Here is a 25,314-nt window from a genome sequence, read left to right on the forward strand (position 1 = left end):
TTCCTGTAAGCAGCAGAACTCGGCAGCTTCAGATACATGCTGAGGAAAGCTGCTAACAGGGAGTGGAACTAGCCCAGGAGAAAGCAGTTTGTTGCAGTCAACAAAGATGAAAAAGGAGTGGAGATCTGAAGACCGCTTTGACATCGGCCATGGAGATGCAGAGTTTGGAGTTTGCACAGCTGGTTTCCTGCCTTGCTTTGGGGATTACAGTTAATTAAGTTGAATGAATCTCAGAAGAGACCTTGAACTTTGGACTTTTAACATTGTTGCGACTGCTATAGACTATGAGGACTTTGAAAGTTGGACTAAATGCATTTTGCATTATGCTATGTTTAAGTGTGGCCCCCATAGACTCATATTTTTGAACAAGTCTATGGGGACCAGGGAGTAGAATGTGTATTGTAGAATGTGATTTGTATATCCTTGGACCAGGGAGTGGCACCATTTGAAGGTGTGGCCTTGTTGGAATAGGTGTGACCTGGTTGGAATGGGTGTGTCACTGTGGGTGTGGGTAAAAGATCCTCACCCTAGTTGCCTGGAAGTCAGTCTTCCACTAGCAGCCTTTGGATGAATACATAGAATGTTGTGTCCGGCCAGCAGATCACAGCCTGGGTTCTAGCCTGGAAAGGCATTTTGGAAACCTGGAAGAGAAGAGGGGCTAGGCGGCGAGAGAAAGAAATTTAGCTAAGACAACATTTTGATCAAAGCTCAATTTTACTTTTTTCAGACACTCAGTTATAAAGGAAGGGGGAGGGAACCCGATTTCCCGCCAAACAATCTCGGGATCCAGTAGCAGGATGAACACGTGTGTGTCTCCAAGCAGCAAAGCGACAGGGTCCAGCAGTGGGCGTGGCAGAACGAATGAGCAGGAAGCTCCACCCTTGAGCAAGCAGGTTCCATGCTGGGGAAAGGGAGACCACAATAGAACTCTCAGCTCCTCCTGCGCCATGCCTGCCTGGATACTGCCATGCTCCCACCTTGATGATAATGGACTGAACCTCTGAACCTGTAAGCCAGCCCCAATGAAATGTTGTTTTTTATAAGACTTGCCTTGGTCATGGTGTCTGTTCACAGCAGTAAAACCCTACCTAAGACAGGCGCTAACCCTGTCTTAGGGTTTTCATTGCTGTGAAAAGACACCATGACAAGGGCAACTTTTACAAAGGACAACATTTCATTGGACCTGGCTTTCAGAGGGCGGTCCATTGTCATCAAGGTGGGAGCATGGCAGCATCCAGGCAGGTAGACACGGTGCTGGAGATGCAAAGAGTTCTACATCTTGACTGGAAGGCAACCAGGAAGAGACTGTCTTCCAGGCAGCTAGGAGGGTCTTAAAGCCTACCTCCACAGTGACACACTTCCTCCAACAAGGCCACACCTCCTAATAGTGCCACTCCCTGGGCCAAGCATATTCAGACCACCACAGTGAGTAACAAGGCTCTGAAAAGCCCCCATCCTGGAGCTTTCCACAGCCAGTGAGTGCCCCTTCTAGTGCAAATCTCCATTTCTGAACACAGTGCTAGGTGAGGTCTTAAAGGATTTCATTTGTCTAGTGTGTGTGTGTGTGTGTGTGTGTGTGTGTGTGTGTGTATGTGTGTGTATGCTGCATTCACACCCCATTACATGCCCTGCCATGTATGTGGAGGACAGAGGACAACATTCGGGAGTCACTTCTCTCCTTCATTGCATGGGGCCTCAGGACTGAAGAGAGGTTGTCGCCCTTCACCACGGTCCTTTAACCTGGGGATTCATCTCCATGTCCCTTCTAATGAGAACGATTTTTATCCCCAGAATCCATCTGAGGGGCACAATGGGTAAAATGAGATTAACATAATACTAAAGTTTTCGTGTGTGGGAACCTGCTATGGGAGGGACACTGGAAAGATGGACTAGTGTTCAGAGTGTGTGTATACTGCTCTTGTGCTCTTGTAGAGGATCCTAGTTCAGTTCTGAACTCAGGTTGGACTGCTTTCAAAGGTCTGTTGCTCCAACTCCAGGGCGTCTGCTGTATCTGGTCTCCAAGTGTGGTGTCACTCCTGTGCACACACACACAGACACACACAGAGTTCATGATTTTACTTTCCATGGTGGAAGAGCATTTGTTTCTAGAAAGTCTGCCTGCAACAACTGGAAGCATGAGCTAGCTTGTGGCTCTGCTCTCTGTGCCGACCTCCCCACCCCCATCTAAAACATAGACCGTCTATCAGAACATGCGTAGCCTCCACATGGCATTTACAGCTGCCGGCCACTTAGGCCAAGTGATACAGCTTTCCCTGTCGAGTAATACATGGAGATTTCTGTATAAATACACTTATTTCAGAAAAGGAGGTAATGGAAAGAATACATTAAGCTAATATTATTACATAGGGCTTCTGGATATGTCCCTGGTCCAAATGAGCCCATGGGAAAGTTTACTAGGGATAGTAGGATCGTGGCAGCTGGTCAATGGCAGGGATGAACAGTGAGTTAGAAAGTGATTGGCAGGTCATTCCGTGGGGTGCAGGGCCTCACTGCTGGTCAATGCTAAGTCTAGGAAGACACAGTTTAGTTAAGATCCTACCAGTCACAGCTGGAAGGTGGGGGCACAAACCTTTGATACCAGAATTAAACTCAGGAGGCAGAGGCAGGTGGATCTCTGAGTTCCAGGCCAGCCTGGTCTACAGAGTGAGTTCCAGGACAGCCAGGGCTATACAGAGAAACCCTGTCTCAAAAAAAAAAAAAAAAAAAAAAAAAACCAAAAAACCCCAAGGGGAGAAAAGATCCATCCAGTCATAAAATTTCATAGACTTTCCAATAATTCCATAACTGTGGTATTTGTAAACTCTGCAGTTTCTTTTTTTTTTTTTTTTTTTTTTTTTGGTTTTTCGAGACAGGGTTTCTCTGTGTAGCCCTGGCTGTCCTGGAACTCACTTTGTAGACCAGGCTGGCCTCGAACTCAGAAATCCGCCTGCCTCTGCCTCCCGAGTGCTGGGATTAAAGGCGTGTGCCACCACGCCCGGCTAACTCTGCAGTTTCTTACACTTTCCCTGATTTTTCTCTGTGTTTCTGTAGATCCGAGGAGAAAATTAAGCACTTCTGTCAATTGAAGTCTGAACTTTTTCTTAAAGACAATACTTTGAGGAAGATACTGTGTTTAATTACGGAACTTAGAGTGGCAGCCCAGAGAAACTTCATCCTGAAAAGACTTTTCTGGAAAGTAAGCATTTTATTCATAATCGTTAAAACTTGCTTTGTCTGGTTATGGTCACATTTAACCATAAAATGAAATAGAAATACAAGTTGTATTCTGACGCTGAAGTTTTAAATGGTGATTATAGTTCATGTAGTCTTATTTTTGTAAAAGTAACTTTTATTTGCCAGATGTAACTGTCCTGTTGGAGCCTTACTGCTGAATAAGCTCACCCTTTTTTAGCTCTTTTGAACTCTGGCTGGCTGGTTCAAGTCAGCTGACCTGACTCAAATTATTCTCCAATCTCCAAACTGACTGATTAAAATGCCCCCCCGCCCCCCAGGCAGGGTTTCTCTGTATAGGTCTGGCTGTCCTGGAACTCACTCTGTAGACCAGGTTGGCCTCAAACTCGGAAATCCGCCTGCCTCTGCCTCCCGAGTGCTGGGATTAAAGGCGTGCACCACCACACCTGGCTCCAAAATGGCTTCTTATCTTTGGGTTCCTTACTCTCTAGCTGTTCTGTCTTCACCTGTAACCTGTCTCTGTAAAATTGCACCCCTCCCCCATCTCTCAGTGCTGTCCTCTTTCTTTTTAAATGAGATATTTTCTTTATTTACATTTCAAATTTTATCCCCTTTCCTTATTTTCCCTCTAAAAACCCTCCATCACATCTCCCCTCCCCCTGCTCCCCAACCCACCCACTCCTGCTTCCCTGTCCTGGCATTCCCTTATACTGGGGTATAGAGCCTTCACAAAACCAAGGGTCTCTCCTCTCATTGATGACCCACAAGGCCATCCTCTGCTACATATGCGGCTGGAGCCTTGAGTCCCTCTATGTGTACTCTTTGGTTGGTGGTTTTGTCCCTGTGAGCTCTAGGGGTACTGGTTGTTGTTCCTCCTATGGGGCTGCAAACCCCTTCAGCTCCTTGGGTCCCTTCTCTAGATTCTCCATTGGGGACCCTGTGCTCAGTCCTGCTGTTCTCTTAAGTAGCCTCTCTTTCTTGTCTGTTCTTGTGAGAGTTAGGGGTATCCTATATCTGACTCATTCTGTCACATCTTTCTCTGATTCATCACTTTGTCTGCCCCTCCATCAGACATCACTTTCAAACACGGCTGCTTCCTTCAACAAACTAACTTCACCTTCATTGTTTGGGATTAAAGGTGTGTACGGAGGGCGTGTCTATATTTCAGCCAGAGGGATCAAAGGTGTGTCATTCCCGCTGGATCACACAGACCAGTCTTTTTGGATGTGATCACTAGCTAGAGCAGCCATGTTTCTGGGTGAAAATTTCCCTACATGTTTTAATATTTAAAACTTTTAAATTGTGTTATTTTAATCAATAAATACATATGTGCATGGGGGAAGATAGAAATGGGAGCCATGGTATGAAGCAAGTGTCACAGGTTGAGTTAATGTTGAAGGACTGACATTAGAGGGGATGAACATTCTTGGCCTGTGAGGTAGAGGAAAAGTAGATTTTAAACTTTTTCTATAGAAGTTTTCCTTTAAGTAAAAATATAAATTAAAAAAAAAACTTTTAAGTACAAGACTGGTGTTTTTCCAAAAATGTGATCCCCGGGGAATCCTTCCAGCCTGATTCTCACATGGAAACGTTAAGTGTCCACCTTTTCAGCCAAGGTAAGAGATGCTGAGTGTGTACAGGGTCACATTCATGGTGGGCCACTGGCCCACATGCCTCTGCCATCTTCCCAATGAGTGGCTTGAAGTACCCAGTCATAAGGTGCCATGTTTGTAGCTGACTAACCATGTTGGCTTTCCAGATGAGAGTGGCCTGCTGTCTTAGTGTGGGTGTCGAGGAAGGTCCCAGGATGCAGGTTAGCTGGGGCAGCTTCGAGCAATTGAAGATGATCAACTATTGTAATTAATGAAAGAGTGGCTAGAGAGGATAGCTGGTCAGTTTATGCCCACAGTATACGGCGGTGTGCTACACAGTCTAAAATGGTTAGGGAGTGGCAGAGCCTATTAGGGACACACCACACACATTTTAGCCCAAGAGGATTGTGGGTAAATACAGAGAGTCTGGCCTCATGTGCTCCTCTGGTCTCTGCTTTTTGTAGTGTGTGTCTTCCTTTTTCTTTCTTTTTTTTCTTTTCCTTTTCTTTTTTACTTAGTAAAGGCCTACCTGTCCTACATGGCTTAGCTCAAATGCCACCAACCTCTGTCTTCTCTGCTGTCCTCAGTGAAGAGCTATGCATCTTGCCCCTCTTGATTTCTAGACCTATTCTGTCTGTAGGACTCTGCTATTTATAGTCTGTGGCAATCAGTTCAGTAGACACGATCTGCATGTGACTATTAAGCACTTGGATATAACCAAGGATGAGGTAGTGGAATTTTATCTTAATCAGTTTAATAGCCCCTGTGGCCAGTGACTGCCGTACTGGGCAATGTTCTCCAGTGTTACCCGTAGCATTTTGACAACTTGGCAAACATATATTATAATCCTAATTGTTTCGAGGCATGATCACAGGTATTAGACATGGAAGTGTGATTAAGCCAGTTCCTACCCTCAAGAATCAGTGTGGCTAGCCGGGCGTGGTGGCGCCCGCCTTTAATCCCAGTGCTTGGGAGGCAGAGGCAGGCAGATTTCTGAGTTCGAGGCCAGCCTGGTCTACAAAGTGAGTTCCAGGACAGCCAGGGCTACAGAGAAACCCTGTCTCAAAAAACCAAAAAAAATAAAAAAATAAAAAAAAAAAAGAATCAGCGTGGTTACTCTAACTGTTGGCTCAGGGCTCTTACCTCCCACAGCATGCTCAGCCCAGCATAATTCATGCACATACCGTGTCCTGGAAGCTGTATTTGTTAAAGTGAAATCTTATTCTCCTGTGAAAAGTGAGGCTAGTCTGAAGTGCAGGGTTCACACTTGAAACCACCAGGTGAGCCGGGCGTGGTGGCGCACGCCTTTAATCCCAGCACTCGGGAGGCAGAGGCGGGTGGATTTCTGAGTTCGAGGCCAGCCTGGTCTACAAAGTGAGTTCCAGGACAGCCAGGGCTATACAGAGAAACCCTGTCTCGAAAAACCAAAAAAAAAAAAAAAAGAAACCACCAGGTGTTTCAGCATCATGCCATTAGCTGGACTAAATGAGATCTTTGGATTCAGTTTGTGGCACATGAAAGGTTGAGGCCACATGAGTACATGTGTATGTTAAGTATTTCTTCCATGCATACTTCGATCCTTCTTAAAAGGGAGAACTAAATACCCATGGAAGGAGTTACAAAGTTCAGAGCAAAGACTGAAGGCATGACCATCCAGAGACTGCCTTACCTGGGGATCCATCCCATAAACAACCACCTAACCCAGACACTATTGCGGATGCCAACAAGAGCTAGCTGGCAGCAGCCTGATAAAGCTGTCTCCTGAGAGTCTCTGCCAGTGCCTGGCAAATACAGAAGTGGATGCTCACAGCCATCCATTGCACAAAGCACAGGGTCCCCAATGAAGGAGCTAGAGAAAGGGCCCAAGGAGCTGAAGGGGTTTGCAGCCCCATAGGAGGAACAACAATATGAACTAACCAGTACCCCCAGAGCTCCCTGGGACTAAACCACCAATCAAAGAAAACATGGTGGGACTCATGACTCCAGCTGCATATGTAGCAGAGGATGGTCTAATTGGTCATCAATGGGAAGAGAGGCCCTTGGTCCTGTGAAGGTTCTATGCCCCAGTATATGGGAATGCCAGGGCCAGGAAGCAGGAGTGGGTGGGTTGGGGAGCAGGCAAAGCGGGGAGGGGATAGGGGATTTTCAGAAGGGAAACTAGGAAAGGGGACAACATTTGAAATGTAAATAAAGAAAATAAATAATTAAAAAAAAAAGTATTTCCACGCTTTCATGGCTCCTCTGTGTTCCTGACCAATCCATGGAGATCAGGGGGTGGGGTGGGGGTGGGGGGTTGCCGTCATTGTCTTTGCTACAAACCAAGTCTGCTCTCATGTTCGTTTACACAGAGTCAGCAGCTGTGACAAAGGAGGACAACATTCTCAAATCCTTTTAGGGGGATTAATTTTTCGATTTAAAAGATTACCTCTGGGGCTGGTGAGATGGCTCAGTGGGTAAGAGCACCCGACTGCTCTTCCAAAGGTCCAGAGTTCAAATCCCAGCAACCACATGGTGGCTCACAACCATCCGTAACGAGATCTAGCCTCCTCTTCTGGAGTGTCTGAAGACAGCTACAGTGTACTTACATATAATAAATAAATAAATAAATAAATAAATAAACTTCACTGTAAAAGATTACCTCTTGGGCTGGAGAGATGGCTCAGCGGTTAAGAGCAATGACTGCTCTTCCAAAGGTCCTGAGTTCACATCCCAGCAACCACATGGTGGCTCACAACCATCTGTAATGGGATCTGATGCCCTCTTCTGGTGTGTCTGAAGACAGCTACAGTGTACTTACATAGAATAATAAATAAATACATCTTTTTTTTTTTTTTTTTTTTTTAAATTACCTCTTATGGTCCCAGCCTAAAACCCTGGCTTTCCAAGGGAGCGTCCTGAGCCTGAGTGGTGAAGAAAACATATGCCTCTTGCAGAGGACTGGAGTTCATATCCCAGCACTCACACTGGGCAGCTTAAAACCACCTTATCTTCAGCTTCAGGGGGATCTGATACCCTTTTTTGACCTCCCTGGGCATCCCATACCACATATGCCTTCTTATCTAAAAGCACCACCAGTTGTCACTAGTTATCAGAGGTCTAGGGAAGCAGCAATAGAAGGCGGCTAGAAAGGAGCGATTGCAAACTTGTATCCACTTGCCTGATTTTTGTGGGCAGTGCTTATTTTCTCACTTAGCTCATCAACTTGAACGGGAACTCAGAAATGTTAGTTGCTCAAATGGAGTGTCTGTTTAGATAGAAATGACCATCTTTATTTCAAATCTAACTTCAAAAAGGTCTGTGTTTACACAGCTTTTTGTTGCATGTAGCTTATTGCTATCCCACCTAAACTCCTGGAGTGGGCATCGGCAGGATGAAACACACACACACACACACACACACACACACACACACACACACACACACACCCCGTTGTTCAATTTCAATTTGCCTTATTGGCTCAACTGCTAGGCGCCTCCAATCTACCTTGGCTAGTGTGCCCTTCCCAGAACTTCCAACCCTAAATCTGTACCCCACTTCAGTCGCTCAGCTACCTCCAGTCTCAGCTCAACACCCCCAACTTCCCACCTGTAGAAGCAGCCTGTGGCCACTCCGCCCGAGATCTCATATGGCTGGTTGTCTTTTCCTCCTCCGAAGCATGGTGAACATTCCTTTCCTCTCTCTCTCCTGCGTCTGCCAGCTTCCTGCAGGGACCCAACTAGATCAAGAACCAGTTGGGGAACAGGTCCTTCGCATCAGAACCACCCCTACAGTTTAGCTTCAGTCAATACTTTTCAGTGTGTCTTGCATGTTCTTCCATATAGTCTTCATCCGTGCCTGAGCCAGGTCTAAATGGCCTCCCCTGACCCTTGACATCTCATCTGGATGATGGAGTAAAAAATGCTTTTTTCTCCGCTTCTACTAGTTTTAAAGATACTGTTATGAATAGCTTCTTAAGGTGAAGAGATGTTTTCTTTGTTCCTCTATGTGTGGGTGGAGTTTTAACAACCTCATTATTTCCTTTCCCGCTTGCTTTTGCAGACCAGTGAGCTTTTCTACTTCCTAGTGAACAAACTTCATGAGTATCTGCCAGAGTCGAGGGACAAGCATGCTCTTCAAAACAAAAGCCAGAGGGCTGATGAGCTGACGTAAGTACTAACGAGATAATCAGATAGTGTCCCTCTAAGGCAGTGGTTCTCAACCTGTGGGTTGCCACCTCCTTGGGGGGTCACATATCAGGTAGTTACATTACGATTTATAACAGTAGCAAAATTACAGTTCTGAAGTAGCAACGAAATAATTTTATGGCTGGAGGTCACCACAGCACAAGGAACTGCATTAAAGTGTCACAGCATTAGGAAGGTTGAGAGCCACTGCTCTAAGGTGTCAAAGAGAAATGGATAATACTAGACAAAAATATATGCGATATAATTTTAAAAATTAGTTTATTATTGTTTTATTATTAGTTTATTATTAGTTTAATATTGTTATTTGATTTTTTTTGAAATAGGTTCTTGTTTTGAAATCTGGAATAGGCTAGAACTCACTATGTAGATCTGGCTGGCCTCGAACCTCTGCTTTCCAAGTGTTATTATAATCGTAGGATAAGCCACCATGCCATGATCAGTGTCTAAGAGCAGAAACGGCTCTTATAGAGGACCTAAGTTTGGTTCTCAGCTCCTACAACTGGTGGCTCACAGGCCCCTATAACTCTAGCCCCAAGAGGATCTAATGACGGTGGCTTCTGTGGACACCTGCATTCCCATGCACAAACCCACTTCCAGGTGTATACACACACACACACACACACACACACACACTTAAAGATAAATCTTAAAAATGAAAATCATTGCAGATCATTTTAAACTAGTGATTATCCAAAAAATTTAAAAAAAAACAAAACAATATGAATTCCAAAATGCTTAAGCTTGTCCCTTGATCCTGGCATGCTGCTCTCAGTCTGTCAGGAAGCCCATGGTGAGTGCCTCCCATATAGCAACCCCAGACCAGGCACTCAGGCAGGGTTTGCAATTTGGTGCACGGAATTTGATGGATTTTTTGCTAAATGACCACTGGAAAGCCCTTCTCTCAAGGCTTATGGTTTTTGTGGGATTCTGACCTTGTGGAGCCATGCACATGTATTGTGCACATGTATGCCATTTTTCTTTTTTTTTCTCTCCTATTTCCTAGGGCGTGCATTGAAATTATACAGACGCTAGGGCTGATGTTCAGAGAAACAGAAATTGAATCGTCACGCTTGAACACACTGGCAGCTAAGAAGTAAGGTCTTATTCTGTATGTGCACGTGTGTATGTGTGTGTGCGTGTGCGTGTTTGTGTGTGCACGTGCATGTGTGTATGCCTGCTTTTCTGTTGTTTTGTCTTTTAAGAAGACATTGGACTGTGCAGTCTCTGTCTTGGCTCTTATTGTCCTCTGTCCACTGCTCTAGTTGGGGTCTTGAACCTGGGACAGTGGGGGCCCAAAATGAGGCGGACTGAATAGTTCCCCCTAGTAGTTAACCTTATTGAAAGCATCAGAAAACTTATGTTTTGAGGATATTCTCTGGGTTATGCAAGGTCAAATGAGCAGAACTCACTTGAGTTTAAGTTGTATACAGTCATAAGGACGACTTGGATCCAGCGAAATGTAGAATGGTTAACCTTTCTCACACCCGTCTAGACTAAGTCAGTGGGCTTTCCCCTGCAAGGCTGCCCAGGTGCTGCCTTCCTTCTTTTTGTTATTCTGCGCTGTTAAGAATATTTTATTTATTTATTCATAGACAGTTGATCAAATCCATCCTTAGACCCTCCCAACTCCTCTTATCTCCACCCCCATCTCCTTCACAGATTCATGTGCTCACTCGCTCTCTTAGAGATTTATTTATTATCTTATGTATGTGGGTACACTGTAGCTGTACAGATGGTTGTGAACCTTCATGTGGTTGTTGGGAATTGAATTTAGGACCTCTGCTCGCTCTGGTCAGCCCTGCTCGCTCCAGTTAGTCCTGTTTGCGCAGTCCCTGTTTGCTCCAGCCCAAATATTTATTTATTATTATAAGTACACTGTTGCTGTTTTTAGACACACCAGAAGAGGGAGTCTACTCCTCTGAAGGTCCTGAGTTCAAATCCCAGCAACCACATGGTGGCTCACAACCACCCATAATGAGATCTGACGCCCTCTTGTGGTGTGTCTGAAGTCAGTTACAATGTACTTACATATAATAATAAATAAATCTTTAAAAAAATGTTCTTTTTTAAAAAAATATTTATTTATTTATTTATTATATATAAGTACACTGTAGCTGTCTTCAGATACTCCAGAAGAGGGCATCAGATTTTGTTATGGGTGGTTGTGAGCCACCATGTGGTTGCTGGGATTTGAACTCAGGACCTTTGGAAGAGCAGTCAGCGCTCTTAACTGCTGAGCCATCTCATCTGCCCGAAAATGTTCTTCTTAAGCAACCCTTCTGCTCACCTTCTATTGGTGTCCACTCTTCTCTATCCTAAAAAGGAAACCGCTCCCATCCTTGGCTGTAAGGTGTAGCCTTTAGTTGTTCTAACTTGGTTTGACCCTATCAACTTCATCAAACCTTTCTCCTAACAAGACAAAGCCTAGTCTTCAGTCTGTGCTTTCAGTCTGTGCGTTCAGTCTGTGCGTTCAGTAGCTACAATAGAGTCTGGTGTTAATAATAATTTTAGGCACTTTTGATAGGCATAGGATTATCATGATAACAGGATTAATCTGTTGCTATGTAACATATTACATAAGCTTAGCGAGTTAAACACTATTATTATCTCAGGTCTCCGTGGATCAATACTCTGGGCAGAGTTGGTGCCTCTGCTCCTCGTCTCAGCCACTTGGGCTGCAGGGTTGATGGGATTTCTGTTCCCTCCTAGGCTCATGTGATGAGATAAATCACATGGCGGCTTATTTCTTGGCTCTATCTGTGAATTCTGGAAGGCCCCCTTTTACAAAGTTCATCTGATTTGAACACATCCCCCACCCCAGGATCATTTCGTCTGGACTGACAAAAATGTCACTAGTGATGGGCCTTCATATTTCCCACATAGTATAGCACAATCATGAATGGCTGCCACTTGTAGTCACGGGTCCTGCCCACACATAGAAGAGGCGGGATCATATGAGATCTGTGTACCCGTGGGATAGGAACATGGGAAGCTGTGTTAGAATGCTACCGTCCACGACATCACAGACTATTTGACCTCCAACTTTTGTACTCTAAAAATACTTTTAAAATTTTTTTAAATTCCAATACCAATACAAATAATAAAACCACTCGATTGTTGGGACAATTTTTAAGTCTGGGATATCAATCCTAGAAGTCTCTGTTTTCTGGATGAAGCTACAATTTGACTAAAATTGTTGACCCAGAGAGTTTTCAATGAAGTCATTTGGTGCAAACGGTCAATTTCAGATTAAATCCCATTTGAGGAAATAAAGAAGCAGTTATTCCTTTAGCATTTCCTCCTATTATTTCCCAAAGTAGAAATTTTGCCTTCTAGCTATATTCTCGCAGCGTGCCATGTTCTTTTATAGTTTGGTATTGTTACTGTTGAATTCCTATATTATCACAGTAAGAACTTTAGAGTGCCTTCTCTTAGATTTGAAAAGGAATTGTTACTGAAAATAAAGGGCTATAATTAAATAGAACAGAGAATGGAATGCCAATTCATACTTCATGCCTAGAAAAGCTTCAGAAAAAAATGTTCTGGGGGCCAAGGAGATGTCTCAGTCGATAAGAGAGCTTGCTGCAAAACTGTGAGAATGTGAGTTCAAATCCCCAGAACTTATATAAAACCTGACATAGTTGTGCTTGCTTCTAACCCCAGTACTGAGGGATGGGGTGGGGTGGGGTGGGGCAGAGACAGGAAAGTTGTTGTAGCCTGCTGATGGTCAACCCAGTTCAAACTTAGTGAGAGACCACGTTTGTGAAGGGAATAAAGACAGAACGGACACACAGCCAGAGAAGCTGGGGCAGGTGGGACTACACTTACTCTGATGGAGGGCACCTCCTATGCACAGCAACCCAGGACCTCATAAAGTTTGCCTCATATTCATGGCACAGGGGGAAGAGTTAGCTAGACTCTATAGGAGTCTCTGTAGATGGAGCAATCTCAAGCTGTAACCATCCTAGAGGAGGGAGCTGTGGTTGCTAGCTTGTGTGAGCACTACTAACAATTCCCACTTGGACTGGGGGATAGGGACAGCTTTGACATCTGTCTGATTGCTGACTTGGGGTGGGTGGGTGGGGGAGGCTTTGCCAGTGTCCCATGGATTTGAGGCATGGGTCCTTGACATAGCCTCCCCCCCCCCCCCCACTATACACACACACTTAGGACTTCATCTACTCATTATGAATTTGCTCAAAGTTCTCCCAGGTTCTCCCAGCTCACTGAATAAAGTGTTCCCATTTACTTACTGGTGAACTCAGATCTCAGCAAGAGAGACTGTCTCAAAAACTAAGGTGGGATGGGTTTGGAGGAACAACACCCAGGGTGGCCTAACAGATACACATACGCACATGCCTGCTATAAAATATGGTAAGCGTAGGCGACAGTGCATAGCTGAATTATCAAAGCACATCAAAATATATACATTGCTAATTTTTTTTTTTAAACTTAAAAAGAACGTCTATGGAGTTCTGTTTCTTTGTCCCAGAGATGCCGGTGACACATTGTCATAGCAATGCTTCAGCAAAGCCCTGTGGTGGAGATAGCCTATAGTTGGCACTTTCAAATAATTATGTGTGTGTGTTGGGGGTGTGAGCACACATGAGTTTAGGTGTCCTGGGAAACCAGAAGAGAGCATCGGAGCCCCTGGAACTGGAGTCACAGATGGTTGTGAGCCATCACATGGGTGCTGGGAATCAAACCTGAGACGCTGCAAGAGCAGTAAGCATCATGTGTTCTTAACTACTGAGCCACCCCCCTCCTTGGCCTCAGTAATCAGTATTTTAAAACTGTAAAATATAGCCCTCCAGTCAGCTTGCAGCTTACCCTGTCTCTGTCTGAGAGGCCGAACCTACTCCATCTTGGGACCAGCCTCCATCTTAGGAGAAACTTGGCCTATAGCTGAACCCAAGCTGCACCCAAGCACCAGGAAGGACCCCACGGCTTGTCCTTGTCCCATACCCCAGAGTTACTCCCTAGCTACCTCCTAGCAGCAGTCAATCAAAGATGAGTCTGATAGTTTCTGATGTACTTTCAGGCCGTTTGTGACTGTTCATGGTTTTGCTTCAGAGCACCCACCCACCTGTTGGCTTACAGTACAATTAGATGCTCGCCAGGATGGCGATCCCCTTGCCTGCTCCCATTCCCTATAAAACCTTGTCTTGCTGAGGTTTGGGGCTGCTTCGCCAAACCTTCCTGCTGCATCAGGGTCGGCGGGGAGCAAGCCCAAGCTTGAGCTTGTAATAAAGAGACCCTAGTGTGATCACGTCAGAGTCATTCCCAGGTGGCCTTTTGGGGCTCGAGAACATGGCACAGCATCTCCATTTTAATCTTTTTTTTTCAGTTTCCCTCTTTTTTGGTTGTTGGTTGTCTCCATTCCTCTGCTTCTGTGACACTGTCTGTTTACTCTCCCTCCTCCCTCCTCAGTGCTCCCACATGTTCACTGTCTCACCTCTCCATCCTCAGTTCTTCCTCTTTCTGACCTGTTCCCGTATTTATACTTCGAATGAGCTTAGCCTAACCACTTACTTCCTCCGACTATAGAATCTATTTTGACTACACTGTCACTTAGAATTAATACTCCATAAACATACGTTGGAAATATAGCTTTACTCAAAACCACCACAGCCTTCTTTAAATCCCCACCCCCAACCCCCTCAACTTTCTGAGCTATGCTTTCCCTCAGCTCAAAAAAAAAAAAAAATCATTCTGTTTAGATTTCGAAAAAAAAAAAACACAATAAACTTATCATTTCAAGATCGTCACCTGCTTGTCTAAGGGTCATTTAAGAAGTGTCATAAGTTTGACTCCGCCTGTTCCCATTTAGAAGCGTTTCCCATTAATGGCTTTTTGTTTAATTTTTAGGGGAACACTGTTTAATCTCTTAGTAATTCTAATTAGCAAACCGAAGGTTCCAAAGTCCTGCTCCAAGTCTGATGCCCAGCCGGTGGCTGATCCAACCTCAGCCGAAGCGTTTTTCGACAGTCAGGTGAGAAGAGAACTTGGGGGGTTGGCTGAGTGGAACACATGTGGGCTCTTGTTTCTGTCTTTTAATGTGGAACACGTTGCCGTAGGATCCGGAAGTACGCATACGAGAAAGGACATATTTTGTTATGAACCTAACATCTTAGCTATTTCAGCATATGTGAGGAATCTGAGCTAATACTTGATCTTAGGATGACGGTGGAGACTAGAAGGTAACTTTTAGAATCTGGCCTAAGAGTCCGATGTGAGCCACAGCAAGAAGACTGGGTTCAAAGGCGGGAAACGCGGGGCTTGCTTTTGGGTGTGTTAATCTGGATCATCAATAGCATTCCCCCATGAACGCATCTAGCGGACAAAAGGGTGAGTGTAGGCTTCATGCCTGCAGGACATACGGATCTTCTGCGCTGGACAGTCAGTGTGGCCATCAGGAGACAGTACAGTGTTTGGCTCGTCAGTGTTGGCTGAGTAAGGGAGCGATTAAAGCAGAGTTCATCCTGCACGCGGTATGACAGGAGCAGAGGCTAGACCGGGCATAGGCAGTTCTCATGTTCAGAGGAGCAGAGGCTAGGCCTGGCATAGGCAGTTCTCATGCCCAGAGTGGCTTGTGGGTACTGCCAACTGCCTGGAGACCTCATGAGCAGTCAGAGGCCCTGAGCCCATGTTTACCCAGATCACAGAAGAAGCTAGGCACAAGCCTAAAGTCCCCAGAGGACCTCCTGCCTCAATTCCAAGAAGTTTATTTACCCCCCCTTTTTTTTTTTTTTTTTTTTTTTTTCGAGACAGGGTTTCTCTGTGTAGCCCTGGCTGTCCTGGCACTCACTTTGTAGACCAGGCTGGCCTCGAACTCAGAAATCCGCCTGCCTCTGCCTCCCGAGTGCTGGGATTAAAGGCGTGCGCCACCACGCCCGGCTTATTTACCCCTTTTTGTTTTGTTTTTGAGATAGGGTTTCTCTGTGTGGCCCTGGCTGTCCTAGAACCCCCTTTGTAGGGGGCTGTTTAGAACTCAGAGATCCACCTGCCTCTGCCTTCTGAGCGCTGATTAAAGGTGTGCACAACCGCTGCCTGGCCATGTTTCCACCTTCTTGAAGTAAGGTTGTTGATCTGTCTGACTGCTGCTGTGGCCCCCGGTGTAGAGGCCCTTCATGCTTTTGTCTGGGCCATTGTGCCTACCCTGAATCCACGTTGTGAGTCGTTGCTGAATGTGATGAGAGCAGCTTTGCTTTTGGTGGTGCTGAGGACCAAACACACCCAAGAAAAGCACTCTACCACTCAACTACATCCCCAGAGGTCCTCTTTTTACTTTTTGTTTCGAGTTGCCCAAACAGGCCTTGAACTGGGGATCTCCCTGCCTCAGGCTCTTTGGTGTCTAGAATTACGAGCCTGAGGCAAGGAGCCCAGCACGCAAGCAGCCTTCCTGAGAATGACTTGAGCCAAGTGGATCAGGAAAGTGGCCATCACAAATTAAAATTCTAATCAGAAATCCTTTGACACTCGTCTAAAGGGACGTGGCTTTTCTGGCTCGGCCTTTGCTAGTGTATTGACTCATTGCAATGTCTAGTTACAGAAGCTCACCCTGGAGTACGCGGACACTGCCACAGCTCTGCTCTATGAGATTCTGCTTGTCTTTCAGCAGGTACAAGGCATGTTTTTGTTATAATTCTGATTTGGTGATGAAGAGCAAAAACTTATAATTTTGGGTCTTATAGCATTGTGGTATCTAAGTTCAAGAAATCCAGGGCTAAAAGTTGTAAAGAATAGACCCAGGTGGATCCAGGCACAGCCAGACCCACCCTATAACTGGGAGCATCCGGCCATAAAAGATAAAAAAAGAAAAAAAAAAAAAAGGAATGCAGGAACTGGCCAGGGCTATCAAAGTTGACCAAATGGCCATCTGGCAGGATGGCGCCTCCCGGGCGGTGCCTCCCTCTAGCCAACCATAAATCATACATTGACCAGGTGTCCTGCTGACCCCGATAAGTCCCAGGCCCTTGTGCCTCCCCCTTAGCTGGCACGTACTATCCTGTTAACTTGTAACCCTGCTGATGTTTGAATAAGCCAATCATGTGTAACCACGCCAATTCTTTCTGCTCCCCACTTTTTGGTTTGTGGTTTTTTGCCTTTATAAGTGTGTGAGAAGTTTGGGCCAGGGTCAAACTCCTCTGCCCCCTGCGCGGTGCATGAGTTTCGACCCCAGCATGCTGGCTCGAGCACTCCTTTGTTGGTTGTGTGTTTGTGTGCCATTAAAGCCTCTTGTGGTTACAGCAAGTCCGGTCTCAGCGTCTTACTGGGTGCGTGCCTTCCCGAGAAGGGTCTCCCTCAGGGGGTCTTTCAGTGATGCTGTGGTTAACAGTGTACCACGCTTTTATTGGGGACCTTCTCTGAATCGGGTTGTGAAGTTTCAGTGACATTACAGGTTATTTTACAGATACTGATTTTAAAGATTTGAGAATTCTTTTAGATACAACTTTAGACGTCACGACTATAACTCGTCTCCTTGAGTTTCTAGGGAAATCTTGGATTGGGATCCACGAAGTTCGCTATTAGCTGGATGATGTCCTTTCTACAAAGCTGTCCTCCCATCGTGAGTACTGAGAGGAAAAGGGCCCGGCTTAACGGGGATTTTGTGCTTAATTAACAAAACATAGGCATTGTGTTGTGATGGAGTCTACAAAGCAGAAGCAAAATGTAAACATGATTATTTTTGTTATTTAATCAAAAGAAAATGTTTTTTGTATTCAAGACCCGAGTTAAAGGTATTAAAATTATGGCTTAAGATTAAGCTTTCTTTTATAAAAAGCAAAGCAAAGCAAAACAAAACAAAAGCTTTGAAGGTAAATGGAGCAAAAAAAAAGTTAAGTTATTGGCTTGTCATTTAAGTAAAAGCACCGGCATTTTCCATAAGCAGACACATGAATAGGACATTTGGAATTGGCTGTGTGCTCTGCCCCTGTAGCCACCACTGTGGGGCCACCACCATGGTCCCAACTCTGATGATGTCAGGTGGAGATTCCATGCCTTTCCAATGGTCCATGCCTGTCATTCTACTAGATCACAGCCAGAGGGAGCTATTTAACACAAAAATGTGACTGCAATTCCTTGCTGTGAACCTGATGATCTCTAAGTAGCTTTTCTCTTTGCATAGAGGCTGACCTCTGATCTCTGACCTCTGACCTCCATAGGCCTGCAGGGCTGGGTATCTTTAGCTTTGCTGCCTCATCTGGTCCCTCCTTCCCCTGTGTACATCTCTCAACTCAATGACAGCCCTTCCCCGCGACCCCCCCCCCCCCCGCCCTCCCACTCCCTGTCTTCCTCTGTGTTGGTCGTGCCACCGACTAAGGGTAATTTGCAAAGGACAGAAGCTGGTTGGTCCAAGATGGAAGAATTGTATCTTGTAAGAATATTGCTGTGTCCTTCCATGAGTAAAGGCTAAAGGACAAGAGAGCATATGTGGGCTGTGAGACAAAGTCATTTTAATATTTTTGAGGTGTCTTGCTATATTTCTCAGGTTGGCCCCCAACTCACGATCCTCCTGCATAACAGTAGCAAAATTACAGTTATGAAAACAGTTTTACAGTTGGGGGTCACCACAACATGAGGAGCCCTATTAAAAGGGTCACAGCGTTAGGAAGGTTGAGAACCACTGCCTTAAAGGAACTGAGTTAAGTATGAGGCCAGACTGTGACCATGAAGTCTGTCAGGATGAAGGGTGTCTTGAGGCAAGGGCAGGTCGACACATAGACCCAGCTGTAAACAGTAGGGGCAAAAGGAGACCTCGTGAGAGAGATTTGCAAAACAAACAAACAAAATCACTGTTTCGGGGATGTGATCATTGAATGCACCTACTTCTCAGCCAGCCCTGATTACTGTAGCTAATAAAACCACGGAGGCACTGAGAGGCGAGGCGATGGCTCAGCAGGTAGTGAGCACTTCCTGCCAAGCCTGACAACCTGAGTTCAATCCCGGGCGCTCATATGATGACTTAAGCAAGCTGTCCGCCGACTTCCACACATACACCGAGGCATGCGTGCATAACATGCCACCCCCAAATGATTAAAAATGTAATTTTTAAAAAGAATTATTTATTTATTTTATGAGTACATGGTCGCTGTCTTTAGACACACCAGAAGAGGGCATCCGATCTCATTACAGATGGTTGTGAGCCACCATGTGGTTTCTGGGAATTGAACTCCAGACCTCTGGAAGAGCAGTCAGTGCTCTTAACCGCTGAGCCATCTCTCCAGCCCTAAAAGGATAATCTTAAAAAAAGAACAATAACAATAAAAAAAAATCAAGGCGCTAAAGAAATTAAAATTATAATCGCAGGTTCGTTTGTGATCCGGTATCGAGTAGCATTTCAGAGAGAAATAGCTCACAGGCATCGGAGTTAAGAGTGGCAGAGGCATCGGTTTGGGTTTGTGGATGAGGCTAGCGGCTAAATCAGGGCGTGTGTGGGTGACGCCCCGTCCGCATGCATGTAATGACATTTTCTTCCTCTAGATGGCGTTTGTGGCCAGGATCGTGGAGGGAGTGGTGAGAGGGCTTTCAGCTCCTTTCCAGCTGCTGACTCCCTGCCAAGCAGTTCTGTTGTACCAGCAGTTTTACATCCTCAGGAGCTGCCTGCAGCATAGCAAGGCTCTGGCCGAGTATATCAGGAACGACCACCGTGAGGAGTTCAGGTAAGGCAGAGCACGTCAAATTGAAGTACCCACGGCTCATTCTCACAGGCCCTTACTATTAGCATTCGGTCTAAGCTCTGCGCCCCACAGTTACCTGGCAACAGCCAGGTGTGCCCGACTCACTATAAAAGAGGCTGTTTGCCCCCTCCTCTCTCTCTTGCTGTCATGCTCTTTCTCTGCCTATTCTATACTATACTGTCCCGGTGTCAGAGGAGGCACCCCCTTCCCCCATACCTGACTACACCTCCATAGAACATATCCCCTGCTCTCTTTATCTTTCTATAAACACATCATTTAGGACAGGACGATGCTTGGGTTGATGGAAAATTCCACACTTGTTTTTGGTAATTCTTTGTTTGATCACAGGTAAGGCGAAATCTGGGACAGCTCTAAGAACCACTACCATCTGACTGTTCCTGACCTAGAATCCACTTGTCTCGAATCGATTGCCTTTCTTGTGCGCAGCCCACGTTGCACAGACGTGTAATGATTTATTTTGGAGTAACAAATCCTATTGAAGGAGTGATAAATCATGAACTGTGAGTTCAAGCCAGTCGTTGCAGGGGCATTTTGCAGGGATCAGTCAGTAAGGGGGACACACTGGGAACCCAGACACACTGGGGAGTTAGCTGGCTGTCCATTGGCTTCATTCACCCTCTTGTCACGAGCAAAACAGTAAGAGGCAGCAGTAGCCAGGGTTGGTTTCCTCAGGCAGCCAACCTGCTCCGCTGTGCACCTCAGGGGTTGCACCTCTTTATAAAGGCCAGCAAAGCACTCAGCAGTACAACCTGAACTAACTCGTACTTTAGAAAAGCTCGTTTCTTTAGAAAAGCTAAGGTAGTTTTTGCCTTAAATGAGAAGGGTTCAGGCAGCTTGGCTCTGCTATTGGTTCGGAGAGAGAGACATCAGAAGATGTGGAGGCGTACATTACAGCTTTATATTGGCTTCAAAAGGAAGAAATCCAGCCCTCTGTGTGGACTCCGTTTTTCCTGTGTGTGGCATTACATCAGAGGGTCCACTCTGGATACCATAAAAGGAACTTATTTGGCTCCACGTTGATCCCACAAATCAGTCCCAGCACCCCTCCACTCCTGCCTCCTAACTTCCTTTGAAAATTTCATTAGGAAAAACTGACATTGCGTGAAATTTACCCCTCTAGAGCATATAATTTGGTAGCTCTGAGTACATTTCACAATGTTTTTGCAACTGTAATTATTGAACCCTGGAACACTGTCATTATCTAAAATAAACCCAGTGCCTGCTAAGCAGACACATCCCATTCTTCCTTCTCAGCTCTTGCCTCTAACCTCTTACCTACCCTGTCTTCTAGACAAGTGTCCAATGGACGCCCTTTCCCCCCATGTCTTTCGTTTATCATATTCCCAAGGTTTAGTATGTTGTGGTATGTATAACATCACACACACACACATACACACACACACACCTACCTACCTACCTGTTTTTCCAGTTTGAGAGAAAGTCTTACAGTGTAGCCCAGGCTGGTCTTGAACTAACCGTTTATCTTAAGTTGGCTTTGAACTCACAGCAATTACAGGCATGTACCATCATGCTTACCCTAATTATAAAAGACCTAGTTATAAACTTTATAAACAATCAGGACAGCTGGCACAAATGCTTAGCAGTAGGACCTGGAGCTCCAGCAGGACCCTGTTAGGGCGATTGTGTGCCCTTTGGCTACCATCCCCCCTGCTTTCTCCTCCCAGCCCCCTGGTTTATGTTTCTTATGGACCTTCAGGTTTGTGGTTTTTTTTTTAAAAGGTTTTTAGAAAACCAATGGTTTTAACTTACCTTGCATTAGAATCATCTGTTATCAAAAACACTGACCCAGGTGTGGTCCTTCTGTTTTGGTTTGCCTGGGGCATGGTCTGGGAATGGCAGTTTTAAAAAGCTACCCTCAGTGATTCTGGTCTTCACCATTCTTTGATGCTACTCAAGGAGGTGGATGAAGGCTGCCTCTATCTTTATGGGAGATAAACGCTACTCTTTCCTCTTGCCTGATCTGGATGGGTTATCTCATCTTGGTTCCCCTCTCCTTGCTGTGCAGTTTGAGGGGCCCACCATCAGAATCCTTAGCATAGATTTTGGTGATGACAGTCCCATCCTGTCTTGGTCACCGCCTAGGTGGCAGATCCATTATTAATAATTCTTGTCTCAAATAAAGAGAAAGGCTGGAGTGCATTTGTGGTAAGGATTTTCTAAGTCCTGAGCTCGGGAGGTTGGAGGTCTGAAAATGCTGAGTCCCCGTGGCTAAGGGTCCTCCCCCCCCCACTCCCCTCCTCCTCCCCCCCTTCCATCGTTGTGCCGTGAATGTGAACATACTCCCCCCCACTCCCACCCCACCCCTCCCCCACTCCCACCCCTCCCCCCCTCCCCCCTTCCATTGTTGTGCCGTGAATGTGAACATACTGGATGAGCCCATGTGAAAGTTCTTGTTTTTAACGGTGGGTGTTTTGTTTCTCGCTGTGATCTGCAGGTACTTTATTCACATGCCGGCCTTGGAAAAGAGGCTCCCAGGATGCTACCCCATTACAGAGCCCACCACTCAGCTCTGTCATGAAGTTCTGCAGTTGATTGAACAGAAACAGTGTGCAAAATGTTAGAGGAGATAAGAAGTATAAAGTATCCACTGAAGTCACTATGAAAAACAGCCTTTTGATTTATTGAATATTTAGCTCCTTCCTTTTAAAGAGTCTAGTGAAGTGCTCATTAACACCTCTTACTTTTTGGTTTTTGCTTCCCACCCCCACCCACCCCCCAAGACAGGGTTTCTCTGTGTAGCCCTGGCTGTCCTGGAACTCACTTTGTAGACCAGGCTGGCCTTGAGCTCAGAAATCCGCCTGCCTCTGCCTCCCAAGTGCTGGGATTAAAGGTGTGCGCCACCACGCCTGGCGGTTTTTGCTTTCTTGAGATAGGGTTTCTCTGTGTAGCCCTGGCTGTCTTGGAACTCCTTCTGTAGACCTGGAACTCACAGAGATCTGCCAGCCTCTGCCTCCGCCTCCCAAGCACTAGGAGTAAACTGTGTGTCCCCACGCCCAGTTCTGGGGTGGGGGTAGAGTCTTAATCTTTTTAAGTAACCATGTCTGGGCTGAGAGCATGCAACTCAGAGGCAGAGTCTCTACCTAGCATCTGTGAAGATGTGTGTTCAAGCGCTACCACAGGAAAAAACAAACAAAACCAAAAAACCCCAAACAAACAGTAACAAAACCAAAGCAAAACAACCCAGCCCCAAGCAACACAAACACTGGCTACATCTTTCTTCACTTATGGAATGTGCCGTACCTCTCCAGAATGAAAGCTTTCTCAAAGCCATGAAAACAGTACTGAGCAAGCGCAGAATCTCAGAGCCTGCGGGTGCAGAACAGATCCCGTGGGTCTCCTTGGTGATTGGAGGGAGCCATTGGAACACCCGCAGCAAGATTGTCGTAGAAGTACAAAGTACACAGCCTTAGAGAAGTGCCCGGTGATGGCGTGCGGGTGTTGGTGTGCGGCACCTTCTCCCCTACCCGGAAATATTTTAATGTCAAAAGTGTGCCTGCAGCAGTGGGCAGGAGGGCACCACTGCAGCTGCACGGAATACTGAAGGAAAACAGGCAGGACTTCCTATGGGGAAGCTCCGCAGTATGCTGCTCTGTTTCACACCAGAGTGGGCCAGTCTGAACCAGCCTGTGGAGCCTCAAGGAAGAGGGACCTCATCTTGAGCTCTACAGTCTCGCACTCATTTACAAAAGGTCTCACTGAGTGGCTGTAAGTTAACTTAGACCCCAAACGCTTTCTGGAGCTGTTGCGTTTGACTTTAAAAAACACGAGAAGTGGGCTTTCTGTTTAACTTCCTACAGCCTGAGGAAGTAGGAGAGGAAAGTCCGCTTCCAAAGAGAGCGCGCTCTGGGCGGCTTTGCCTGTGGTGCTCAATGGAACCACGGCTGGGGACCTTGTTGAGACTTAGTTTCGTCTCATAAATTTGTCCAGCAATATTTAAATTATTTTACAGTGATCATTTTTTAATATAATATTTATATGATTTTGACTGATTGCTCAATATATTTCTTAAATTTACTACTTCTATAGCTTTCTAAATATTTTATGTAAAAATAGAACCGTTCCAGCTGAGACTGTAGCTCAAATGGTAGGGCACTTGCCTGGCATGTAGGGAGGCCCCGGTTCAGTGCCCAGCACCACAAAAATAATAAAATAAAAACTGGCTTCTAGATATGAGACTTTGTGTTTAAAAAGAAAAAAGGCATACAGACACTTTTAGCTTCTCAAATCGCTACTCTGAGAGGCTGTAGGTGGCTAAGGAGGGAACCTTCTTACCCGTGTTCCAGATGTGTGCACCTGCCCTGGGCAGCCTCAGCCGCCTCCTTGCCCTGCTGTGCTCCCACACGCCATTCTTACTGCTCCAGTAATGACTTGATTTGCCAGCATCCCAGGCAAGTTCTTATGTGCTGGTTTCGTTGTCAGTGCAGTGTTTAATAGAATCATTGTAAGATCTTTCAAAAGAAAAAAAAATACCATAAAGGTAGTACTGAGTTTTCAACTTGAAAAACCTGGTATACTGTGACTTTCAAAATAATGTTTTGATACATTGATAAAAAATGTTTTGTTTGCAGATTATTTATAAATTACTAGTCTTATTTGTTTCCATGAGTTTTTTTTTTCTTTTATTGTGACTTTTAAAAAGTCTTAAGTATTGAACTTTTGGGGGAAAAAAGTATAAGAAATAAAACCTTCACCCAGAAACCTCGTTTCTAGTTCTGACTCAGGCATCTAACCAATTTACATTAAGCCACTTTCTAGGCCTTGCCTATTTCTTTCTCTAGTGTCTCCAAGCTCTCTAGTGTCCTCTGCCTGTACACAACACTTTTGTTTATTAAAACGGGGTCTCACGGAGTCCGGGGAGGCTTGATCGCTCAATGGCCAGGAATGGCTTTGAACTCCTTTTCCTCCTGCCTCTATCTCCCAAGTGCTGGTGCTTCAAGTGTGAGCCACCGCTCCTGGCTTTGTACACAACACTCTTCTTTTCTTTTATGGTTATGTGTGGGTTTGTAGAGGCCAGAAGAGGGCGGCATTGGATACATTAGAGCAGGAGCCACAGGGGTTTGCGCGCTACCCGGTGTAAAGTGCGCGCTACCCGGTGTAAAGTGCGCGCTACCCGGTGTAAGTGCTGGAAACCAAGCTCAGGTTCTCCGGAAGAACAGCAAGCACTTTTAACCACTGAGCCATCCCTCCTGCTCCTGGATGTACACTTTGACGTGGGGTAGTGTGTTTCTCTGCTACGTTGTCTCAGTAGATTCCAGGTAAGCCTACACGATTATGTCATCAACACAACCACACAGTCTCCAAGCCTTTTCACCATTTCGCCATTACCACTCGGTCTCCGAACCTCCCTTCATCACCCTCCAAGAAGTCTGTAAGTCTCTCATTCCTACTTAGAGGGTGAGTGGGGTGGGGGTGGGGCAATGAGTGTCCTGACCCAGTAGATGAAGAGTCATTTCTGAGATAGAAGAGTGTTAAGAGACTGCGGATCGTGTAGCCCTGCTTCAAACTAATACTGCTACTTCCTGTGGGCCAAGCATATTCAAACCACCACAGATGGCAAGACTGAGAACTAAGCATTATTCTTCTGGTCCACAACCTATTCGATTAGGGTAATAGCAATCAAAG

The 25,314-nt window shown here is 45.6% G+C and overlaps 1 protein-coding gene across 4 annotated transcripts in view; it reads left to right on the top strand.

The window, feature by feature from the left end:
- Nucleotides 1-24,284, top strand: part of CUNH12orf56 (chromosome unknown C12orf56 homolog) — a 57,566-nt gene extending 33,282 nt beyond the window's left edge. For 2 of the 4 annotated variants that reach the window (XM_085843213.1, XM_021174785.3), the window contains exons 6-13: nt 3,052-3,196; nt 8,823-8,929; nt 9,972-10,061; nt 14,837-14,960; nt 16,515-16,589; nt 17,463-17,537; nt 19,454-19,632; nt 22,127-24,284. In XM_085843213.1, the coding sequence (XP_085699339.1) occupies nt 3,052-3,196; nt 8,823-8,929; nt 9,972-10,061; nt 14,837-14,960; nt 16,515-16,589; nt 17,463-17,537; nt 19,454-19,632; nt 22,127-22,253 (922 nt within the window). In that variant the 3' untranslated portion in view covers nt 22,254-24,284. Of the gene's footprint in view, nt 1-3,051; nt 3,197-8,822; nt 8,930-9,971; nt 10,062-14,836; nt 14,961-16,514; nt 16,590-17,462; nt 17,538-19,453; nt 19,633-19,998; nt 20,172-22,126 lie in introns of all 4 variants that reach the window. The other 2 variants (XR_015048484.1, XM_085843212.1) reach the window with 2 other exon arrangements.
- Nucleotides 24,285-25,314: the final 1,030 nt, after the last annotated feature.

This window comes from Mus caroli, unplaced genomic scaffold (genome assembly GCF_978045245.1).
Source record: "Mus caroli unplaced genomic scaffold, Mus_caroli_1 scaffold_9, whole genome shotgun sequence".
NCBI classification, from domain to species: Eukaryota; Metazoa; Chordata; class Mammalia; order Rodentia; family Muridae; genus Mus; species Mus caroli.